General features: G+C 62.6%; 1 protein-coding gene across 2 annotated transcripts; it reads right to left on the bottom strand.

The window, feature by feature from the left end:
- Positions 1 to 23: 23 nt before the first annotated feature.
- On the bottom strand, positions 24 to 7,403 carry EIF5A (eukaryotic translation initiation factor 5A). 2 transcript variants are annotated; one of them, XM_038386268.2, is made up of 6 exons: positions 7,207 to 7,403; positions 2,206 to 2,391; positions 1,960 to 2,064; positions 1,709 to 1,840; positions 1,223 to 1,296; positions 24 to 1,026 (listed from the first exon to the last, which is right to left on the bottom strand). In XM_038386268.2, the coding sequence occupies exons 2-5, from the start codon at positions 2,368 to 2,370 to the stop codon at positions 1,234 to 1,236; spliced, it is 465 nt and encodes a 154-aa protein (XP_038242196.1). In that variant the 5' UTR covers positions 2,371 to 2,391; positions 7,207 to 7,403; the 3' UTR covers positions 24 to 1,026; positions 1,223 to 1,233. The 2 variants fall into 2 exon arrangements, with proteins under 2 accessions (XP_038242196.1, XP_038242197.1); XM_038386269.1 differs by lacking the exon at positions 7,207 to 7,403 and adding an exon at positions 4,776 to 4,816.
- Between the last annotated feature and the right edge of the window lie 2,594 nt (positions 7,404 to 9,997).

Here is a 9,997-nt window from a genome sequence, read left to right as displayed (position 1 = left end):
GCAGCAGAAGACAACCCCAGAGCTTCGTATTAAACTTTTTATTGAGGCTGATTAACAAATGTGTGGGGGGCGGGCGCTGACCCCTTGACAGCAGGGTGGGGGGGAGAGATGAACCTGGAGAACGGGGCAAGAGAGGGGGGGCTAGTGAGTGACCCAGGACACCCCCCTTTGCCCCCATCCCGAGAGCTCCAGCAGGGAGGTGACCAGGGGGGCACTGGGTCCACCCCTAGGTCCAGCATAGCACTAGGGAAGGGGAGCAGCTACGCCCCTCAGCCAGGTGGGCCCCGTCCTCCGAACAGCAGGGCAGACTGGTGCCCTTTTTGGGTGGGGGCAGGGCCAGAAACAGGAAGCAGACCCTTCAGGTCACCTCGACCAATGAAAAGGCAGCAGGATGCTGCACCCTCACCCCCCCCCCCGTCACTCACTAGCCTTTTTGCCCTAGGAGAGGCTAAAAAAAGGGCACTGGGGGGGTTGGCCTGTAGGGGAGGGGGCCAAGATTCCATTTTCTAAAGGACCCCAGAGCTGCTTGGTTTGGGGCACCCCCCCCACCCCTATTTTTCAAAGGGATCTTTGATTTGGGGGACCTGAGATCTGCAGGGACTTTGGGGGGTTCTTTGTGAGACCCACAATGGCCAGGTTTTGGGGACCCCACCCTCTGCAGGGTTTGGGGGACATTAAAAATGCTTAGGGAGGCTTCCCACCCCACTTCTGTCAATTTCTCGCCCCTCCCTTTAAATAATCCCCCCTTCCTCACACCAATGTAGTGTTCCGAGCACCCCAGGGAGGAGCAGGGGGGAAAAAGGGGGAGCCAAAACCCCCCCCAGGGGGGCAGGGGGGAGAATCAGCTTCCAGAACCAACAAAAAGACCAAATTAAAAGGATTTTTGTTCCTTCGCTTTAATTCCCCGGGGGCAGGGGCTGGGGAGTTTCATGGGGGGCTGAGATCTGGGGGGGCTGAGCCACATGGAGCTGGTTTTGGGGGGGTTGCAATTCTCTCTGGTTTGTAGTAAAAGTTGCTGCCGCCGCCCTGGAAAAAAGGAAGGAGCAATTATGGGGGGGCCACTGCCTTACCCCCACCCTATCCCCCCCTGCAGAGGTTGGTGAGCCTGCTCCAGGCTTGGCTAGCAAGGCCCACAAGTGGCCAGTGCCTTTGGCTCTGGAGATCCAGGTTCCATGCCCCCCCGTCTCTCCCCCCCCCCCGCCACATGCCCCCACGCACCCACCTGTGGTTCCTTTATTTAGCCATGGCTTTGATGGCGACAGCAGCTTCCTCGGTCATTGCGGACAGCACAGTGATCTGGGGGGAGGAGAGGGGTCAGGGGGCCGCACTCAGGAAGATCCTGCCTCCCCCAGCTCCTTTCTGGGGGGGGCACAGCCTCTAGATGCTTCTGGAGCAAACAGGGCCCTGGGTTTAGTCCCAGCTGGTGGGGTTACCCTGGGCAAGTCACCACCTTCTCCTCCCCTCCAGGCCTCAGTTTCCCCATCTCCACGAGGTGCTTTGAGACCCATCACTGGGAGACCCAGGGATTATGGTAACGGGGTCACAGCTGCGGCCGAGCTCACTCAGAGCTGCCCCAATTTGCCGAGAGCCGGAGCCCATTGGCGAGATTGCTGTCCAGTGCATCTCAAAGGGGTCTTAATCCCCTGCCCCTTTGATCTGGGGGGGCCACCAGCATTGCCCCCTTACCTGCTCCCCCGCCCCCCCTTACCAGGATCTCTTCTCCGCAGTCGTATTTCTGCTCGATCTCTTTGCCCAGGTCCCCCTCGGGCAGACGCAGGTCCTCCCGCACGTCCCCGCTGTCCTGGAGGAGGGACAGGTACCCGTCCTGGATCCCGATCAGCTGCAAGGCAAGAGGGGGCCCCTTAGCCGGGCCCAGCAAACGCCACCTCTGGGAAGGGGTTCGGCGAAACTGACAGGAGCACCCCACATCTTCGTTAGTCCACGGGCACCTCCCCTTACCTGGAAGTCGTTTCTCTTGATGTTGGGCACATCCATGTTGTGGGTGGAAGGGCAGATGTCTTCGTATTTCTTCCCAGTGAAGATGTCGATGCCAACCAGGTGCACCTGGGGGGAGCCGGGACAGAGTCACCTGGGGGCTGGGCATCAGCCGTCCCATCGGGAGCATCCTACCCCGAGATCCACGGGCAACCCACCGTGCCGGGGCACACAGCTCCCCCCCCCCAGTGAGCGGGCAGAGCCCCGTACCTTGGCGTGGCCGTGCTTGCCGGTCTTGGAGGTGGACATCTCGACGATCTTGCAGGGGCGCCCCTTGAGCACCACGAACCCGTTTTTGCGGAGGGCCGAGCACTGCATGGGGAAGGTGGCGGAGGCCCCGGCATCGCCGGTCTCGAAGTCCAGGTCATCGGCCATGGTGATCGGGCGTTAGAGGAACTAATGGGGGGGAGAGCAGGCAGGTTACAGTAACACCCGGCGACCCCCTCCCACATCACACCAGGGCTTACACAGCTCCCCCCCCACCGGTCACACCAGGGCTTATGCAGACACCCCTGAAATCTGGGCCCCCCCCATCACCAGGGCTTCTGCAGACCCCTCCATACCAAGATCTGGGCCCCCCACCACCACACCAGGGGCTACACACACCCTGCCACACCAAGATCTGGGTTTTCCCCCCCCACCCATCACACCAGGGCTTAGGCAGACCCCTCCATGCCAAGATCTGGGCTGCTCACCACACCAAGGGCTACACAACCCCCCCGCCCCCCCAGACCTGCCCCCCCATCACACCAGGGGTTACGCAGACCCCTCTGCCCTCCCCCCCACCCCAGTAAGTACTGCCCAGCCCCACAACAAGAGAGTCTCTGTCCCAGAGCATCTAGACAGAGGGGGTAGAACACCGTGCCCAGGGCCTGCACCTCCGAGGCCCGGTCCAACGCTTGATCAATGATCGGCCCCACCCCAGGCAAGGGGCAACCTACAGCCCCCCCAGATCCAGCCCCCGATCCCTCACGCTGGCCCTACCTGGTTTCAGACCCTCCTCTCTGTGCCCCCGATCCCGCCATGACCTCAGAGACAGGAGAATACCAAGGGGGCAGGCCCAGCCCTAGAGATAGGGGGAAGGTGGCTTGGCATCACGAGCCCACCAAGTGTAGGGCAACCCAGGCACATGCCCCATGAGGGGCCAGGGCACCTGGCTGCCGCCAGCTCTGGGGAGAGGCGGCAGCACCTGAGGACAGAGGGAGCCCCCGCCCCCCCCCCGAGGACAGGCCCAGCTGAGGCAGGTGGCACTGGAGGTCCCGGGTCTGAAATCAGGCAGGACACTGGGAATCCACCCCAAGCCAGAGCCCGCGGCACCAGCTTGAAGGCTTCCACTTGTACGCCTGCCGGCCCTGGGAGCTGCTGGGGTCTCGCCTGAGCTACATGGAGGTCTCTTCTCAACAGGGGGGCAGGGCTGGGCCAGCAGGGGGCTGCAGGCCAGGAGTGAGGGGCACCACAGAGCAGGGAGCTGCGGGGAGCCCAGGGTGGGCTAGCGGGGGGCTAACACACTGGAGTCCAGAGCAGCGCTGGTTTAGAGGGATTTGGGTTAAGTAACCACCTGGGCTCAACTCTCCCCCACAGTGCGCGTAGCGGCCCCCCATCCTGGCCAGCAGGGCTGGTTGCCCATTAGCCCGTGTCTGTGTCTGTGTCCCCCCCTTCACAGGAGGATCCCTTCCCAGGCCCGAGTGTACTTTATTTCTATTAGGTAGCTGAAGGGACAGGGCCTGGGGGCAGCACACGTGGCAGCTGGGGAAATCTCTCCAGCAGAGTCACCTCTGCCCCACAGGATTTCCCCTCCCCCAGCGAACCCCAGGCACAGGGCAGACGGCCAGGAGCCAGCCTGTGGAGGGGGCACTAGCCCCATCTTCAGGTGCAAGGACACATCTGTGGCATAGCTGGGGGGGAAGAATCCAGGAGTCCTGCTTTGTAGCCCTTCCTCCTTAGGGAAGGGAGTGTGGTCTAGTGGTTAGAGCCAGAGGCTGGGAGCCAGGACTCCTGGATTCTCTCCCCAGCTCTGGGAAAGGACTGGGGTCTAGTGGTTAGAGCGGGGGGGGCTGGGAACCAGGACTCCTGGGTTCCATCCCTGGCTCTGCCATTGGGTTATATGCAAACTGGGAGAATCACTTCCCCATTGCCCCACTGCGGGGCTAATGGCATCCATCTGCCCCTCTAGGATGGAGCCATGAAACACCCCCCCCCCCCCCCATGAAGGGCCGATTCGGAAAACCCAGGCATCCTGCCGCCCCCATTTGAGGCGAGTCCCAGCACCTGTTCTCCAGCTCTGCTCCCAACTCCCCCTTTGTCAGAGATCCTTCCTCCCCCCCCCCCCCCGAAGCAAGTCAGGGCACGGGTAGCAGGCCTGGATTTCTCTCCCGCCCCCCCGCAGCGTGGGGGAGAGGACCAGATGACTCATCACTGACCTAGGTTCAACCATAGCAGAGCAAGGAGGCCAGGTCTGCTTGCCAAGCACCGTGACACGCCAGAAAAGGCGAGAGCAGGCAAGCGCCCTGCAGGGCCCGTTAGCCACAGGGCGGGGGCTCTTTCTCCCGCTCCGGGGGGGAGCCTGAGGCAGGCTGCTGGGAGTGGGGCCAAGGCCCCAGGGTTAACAGTTCCCGGAGGCAGCAGATCCTCACCATCGCAGGGGACCGGGGATGGGCTCGTGTGTGTCGGTTTAATGACCAGCAAACAAGCCCCACAGGCGCAGCAGTTTTCAACTTGCCTCCCTCCCCCCCCCACACCCGCCCTGTAACTGATTAGCACAACTGCTCCCCATAGCTCACACAGGGTGACAGCCGTGCAGCTCCACACACGTGCTTCCGTCTGCAGCTGTGGGGAGCGGGGGGGGCGAGAAGAGAGGCAGGGAAAAAAAAAAAAAAAAAACCTCCAGCGGCTGAAAAAAGTTCCTGCCCCGAGCGCTGGGGAAGGAACCAGGCTGGCTCAGTGGCCCAGCAGCTCCCTCCCACACACACCCCATGCAGAGCCAGGGCCCTCCCTGCCCCACGGCTCTGCCCCATGCGTCATTTGGTGGCTGCTGCAGCTGTAACCTGGCCCGAGCCCCAGCTCCCCGCAGTGGAGGTCAGCTGCCCCCTGCATACCCAGTGCTAATCATATCACTTCTCTGCCCCCCACTTGCCTTCCTGCCCCCCAAATCCTGGGAACTATTTCAAGGGCCACTTTGGCACCAAAGGAGGGCACCCCCGACCCTGTGCTGAAAAGCGCTGCATTGATCTCCCTCTAAAAACCCTCCTAGGCCATGGTAGAGGCCCGCCTTGCACCCCCCCAAACCACCTAGAGTCTATAGCCCCAAAACCCTGCTGCAGATTCCAGACTGCCTCAGTTTCCCTGCCCTACCTCACTCTAGAGGCCTTTCTGCACCCCCCCCGACATATCATACTCCTTACAACAGGCCTCCAACCCCTAGAGCCCCCCATCCCAACACTGAAGGGAGCAATAACTCCCCTCAAGAAGGGGGTCTAAGACATGGTGCAGGTCCAGGCACCAGTCACCCCCATTCTCTCTACCCAGAGCTTGGAGGTGGGGGGGTCTCAAACAATGCCCAGCCACCAACACTGATGCCTTCCCCCCCGCCCAATTTCAGTGAAAGGAAAGCTCTCCAGATCCATTTTTGGGGGGAAAGGTCGAGATCTTGCTTTAAAGAGGGAGGCGAGTGTCTCCCCCATCTATCCCCTCATCAGTTCCTTTCACCTCTAGTCCTGACCCCACTCCCTGAACCCCAGTTCTTCCCCCAGAGGCTTATTCAGATCTCCCAGGCAGCCCTCTCCGGGGGAACCCCTCCCACACCTTCATGGGGAGGAGCTGTGACCCCCAACAGGGATTCCCCCCACACCCTGACCCCTCCCTGAGAGATAGCCTGCTCAATCCCCACAGCCAGCCCCCCCCCCTCCAACTCTCCTTCCTCCCATCCCACTCCCTAGGGGGAATCCTCCACACTCCTCTATCCTATAGAGGAAAACCAAAGAGATCACCTCCAATCCCCCACCCTGCTAAGGGGACTCTCCCCCAAATCCTCTTCACGGTCCCCCTCGCCCCCTTTATGCCTTGCCCTGGAGGAAATTAAACAATTGAGAACCCCTCCCCTCTGCTCCCCACTCTAAGGAGACCCAAATCTCCCCTTCCTCATCCCCTCCCCACTCTGCCCCCACAAGGGGCCCCCTTAGCTAATCCTCTGTCAGGGAATCCAAGGGCCTCCTCGCCCCACAGCTAACCAGATCTCATTCCTTCCTCCCCTCTCCCTGGTTCCCAGGGGGGACCCCACCAGACCCCACCCCCTCTGCCCCCGCAAGTGGGCCCAAGGCCACCCCCCCAACTCCTTCCCTTGTGAGGGCCCAAGTCCTCCCCTCACCCCCTCAGAGGGGCCCAAACCCTTAACTCCCCTTCTTTCCCCCCTCCGCCCCCATCAGGGGGAACCAAGGACCACCAACTAGATCGCAGCTTCTCCTTTCCTCTCAATGAGGCCCACCTTCCCATCCCCCACAGCAAGACCCCCACCCCCCACCCCTCTTCGCAGGGGAACGCAAACTCCCCCTCCACGGTTCCTTCCCCTCAGATCCCAGCCCTTAGGGGACCCCCCCCCCACCCCAGCACTTTGGGGACCCCTCAGCCCACTCCAACCCTGCTCTAGGGCTATGGGGCAAGGTTGGGGTCCCCTAGCCCCGCCATCCCTTGGGGACCCCCCGTCCCAGCACTTTGGGATTCCTCAGCCCACCCCCTAGCACTTTGGGGACCCCCCTACTCCTCAGCCCGCCCCAACCCTGCTCTAACCCTTAGGGGCAGGGTTGGGGTCCCCTAGCCCCGCCATCCCTTGGGGACCCCCCATCCCAGCACTTTGGGGACCCCTCAGCCCGCCCCAACCCTGCTCTAGCCCTTAGGAGCAGGCTTGGGGTCCCCTAGCCCCCCATCCCTGAGGGGACCCCCAGCCTCCCCACTAGCCCTGAGGGGGCCGCCATACCACCCCCAGGCCTCCCTTCCACCTCTTAGGGGGACCCCCCGACCACACTGCCCCCCCCCCAGGGCCCAACCCCCTCCCCTCAGCCAGGCCTCTCCACGCGGTGTGGGGCGGGGGGAGGGGCGGGGCGGCGCGGCGCGGCGCGGCCTGGCCGCGCTCGCGCGACGGGGGCCGCCCAACCGCCACTCGGCCTCGCTCCCGTGCGCACGGGCCAGCCGGCCGCGCGCGCGCGCGCGCGCACTCACCCGACCGCGAGCTCAACCGCCGCCGCCGCCGCCGCCGCTTGGCTCTGCCTGCTGCTGCTGCTGCTGCAACCTCGCCCGCAGTGCGCACGCGCACTTATGCCTCCCCACACCCAAACGAGGCGGCCCCCCGCCTGACAGCGGCGCGAGGGGGGACGCCCACGCCGCAGCGCGCCTGCGCCAGAGGGCGCCGCGCCTGCGCAGCTCCGGCAAGCCGGCCCGGCGGCCATCACGGCGCAGGCGCGCTTAGGGAAGGGACGCGCGAGAGCGGCAAGGCCCCACCCCTCCGCACACGCCGGCCAAGTCGCAGGAGCTCGGCCCGGCCACTCCGCACGCCATGCCGACAGCGCGCATGCGCAGAGGCGGGGCAAACCCTGCCTCGCAGCCGGCCCCTGCACACATACCGGTTCCATGCGCATGCGTACACAAGACACCTTGCCTCGTTCCATCCTGGTACCCATAAAAGCCGCATGCGCATCAGAGAAACGCCTGCCTCATTGCTCGCCGCAGGATGCTCCAAGACGCATGCGCGCAGGAGCCCCCCGTATCCATTCATTACTACCCTGTGCCCATGCTCCCTTCCACCGCGCTGGGTTCCCTACTGAGCATGCGTGCCATTATCCACACGCACCATCTCCACTGCACGCATGCGCACGTCTAACCGCCCCTCCGGCATGCCCTCCGTCAACCCGTCGGGGGAACCATAGAGCGGAAAGCGGGAGGAGAGAGTGTCCCTCCGCCAGGAGCGGGGCCGCCATCTCGGAAGCCGGGTGGCCGCCATGGTTACCATAGCAACCGTGAAACTGCGGCTCTTTCGTCGTTACAGATGCAAATTTATGCAAAATAATTAATATTAATTAGGCTAATATAATAATAAAAATATGACCAATCATCCCCAAGGATTGGGGGTGCTTTACAGCCCCCTCCCCGCCCCCCCGGAATCAGCCCCTCCCCCCACGGGCTCACCCCTCCCCCCACGCAGTCAGCCCCTCCTCCACGGGGGTCACCCACACGGCCCCTCCCCCCCGGGGTCACCCCTCCCTTCCCCAAGGGCTCCCCCTCCCCCCACGGAGTCACCCCTCCCCGCCCCCCCTGGATCAGCCCCTCCCCCACGGCGTCAACCCTCACGGCCCCTCCTCCACAGGGTCACCCCCCTCCTCGCCCCAGGGGGTCACCCCTCCCCCCACGGAGTCACCCCCTCCCTGCCTTCACATGTGCTGCCCCCCAAAGGGGTCACACGCCTCCCCATACGCTGCCCCTTCCTCCCTTGCCCCCCTTGTGTTGTCCCCCTGCGTCACCCCGCTCCTTGCCCCCCCACGGAGCCCACCCAGGGTCACCCCATCCCTGCCCCCCCCGTCGCTGTCCCCCACGGGGGGCAATCCCCTGCCTCCCCCCACGGTAGGGCTCTGCTGGGCCGCAGCTTGCGTCCCGCGACATCATCTCGAATTCAAGATTCGCCTTCCAGGCCTCGGGACTCCCCAGGCCGATCCTGGAGGGTTAGCGACCCCCCCCCCGTGTGTGTGTGTGTGTGTGTGGTGCCTCCTGCTGCAGAGAATCACTGTGTGTGTGTGTGTGTGTCTGTGTGTGGTGCCCCCTACTGGAGAGAATCAGTGTGTGTGTGTGTGTGTGTGGAGCTCACTGCTGGAGAGAATCAGTGTGTGAGTGTGAGTGTGTCTGTGGTGCCTCCTGCTGGAGAGAATCAGTGTGTGTGTGTGTGTGTGTGTGTGTGTGTGGTGCCCCTTGCTGGACAGAATCACTGTGTGTGTGTGTGTGTGTGTTGTCCACTACTGGAGAGAATCAGTGTGTGTGAGTGTGTGGAGCTCACTGCTGGAGAGAATCAGTGTGTGTGAGTGTGTCTGTGGTGCACCCTGCTGGAGAGAATCAGTGTGTGTGTGTGTGTGTGTGTGTTGCCCCCTACTGGAGAGAATCAGTGTCTGTGAGTGTGTGTGGTGCACCCTGCTGGAGAGAATCAGTGTGTCTGTGTGTGTGTGTGTGGTGCTCCCTGCTGGAGAGAATAAGTGTGTGTGAGTGTGTGGTTCCCCCTGCTGGAGAGAATCTGTGTGGGTGTGTGTGAGTGTGTGTGTGGTGCCCCTTGCTGGAGAGAATCAGTGTGTGTGTGTGGTGCCCCCTGCTGGAGAGAATCAGTGTGTGTGTATGAGTGTGTGTGTGGACCTCACTGCTGGAGAGAATCACTGTGTTTGTGTGTGAGTGTGTGTGTGCCTGTGGTGCCCCGGGTGGAGAGAATCAGTGTGTGTGTGTGTGTGTGTGTGGTGCCCCCTCCTGGAGAGAATCAGTGTGTGTGTGTTTGCGTGTGGTGCCCCCTCCTGGAGAGAATCAGTGTGTGTGTGTTTGCGTGTGGTGCCCCCTCCTGGAGAGAATCAGTGTGTGTGTGTGTGTGTGTGTGTGTGGTGCCCTCTGCTGGTGATAAACTGTGGGGGTGGGTGTCTGTGGTGCCCCCTGCTGGAGAGAAACTGTGGGTGTGTGCGTGTGGTGCCCCCTGCTGGACAGAATCAGTGTGTGTGTGTGTGTGTGTGTCTGTGTGTAGTGCCCCCTGCTGGAGAGAATCTGTGTGTGTGTGTGTGTGAGTGTTGTGCACCCTGCTGGAGAAAATCAGTGTGTGTGTGGTGCCCCTTGCTGGAGAGAATCAGTGTGTGTGTGTGTATGAGTGTGTGTGTGGAGCTCACTGCTAGAGAAAATCAGTGTGTTTGTGTGTGTGTTTGCATGTGGTGCCCCCTGCGGAAGAGAATCAGTATTTGTGAGTGTGTGTGTGTGGTGCCCCCTGCTGCAGAGAATC

The sequence above is a fragment of the Dermochelys coriacea genome, chromosome 28 (genome assembly GCF_009764565.3).
Source record: "Dermochelys coriacea isolate rDerCor1 chromosome 28, rDerCor1.pri.v4, whole genome shotgun sequence".
Classification (NCBI taxonomy): domain Eukaryota; kingdom Metazoa; phylum Chordata; order Testudines; family Dermochelyidae; genus Dermochelys; species Dermochelys coriacea.
The sequence above is the reverse complement of the archived record's forward strand: the minus strand, read 5'-3'. Positions and strand labels throughout refer to the sequence as shown.

Excerpts from the sequence above, each read along its gene's own strand:
- EIF5A (XM_038386268.2), bottom strand. The coding sequence starts at position 2,370 with ATGGCCGATGACCTGGACTTCGAGACCGGCGATGCCGGGGCCTCCGCC. Across the intron at positions 2,065-2,205 it reads GCAAGCACGGCCACGCCAAG|GTGCACCTGGTTGGCATCGA; the intron begins GTACGGGGCTCT and ends GGCTCCCCCCAG. Across the intron at positions 1,297-1,708 it reads ACTGCGGAGAAGAGATCCTG|ATCACTGTGCTGTCCGCAAT; the intron begins GTAAGGGGGGGC and ends TCCTCCCCCCAG.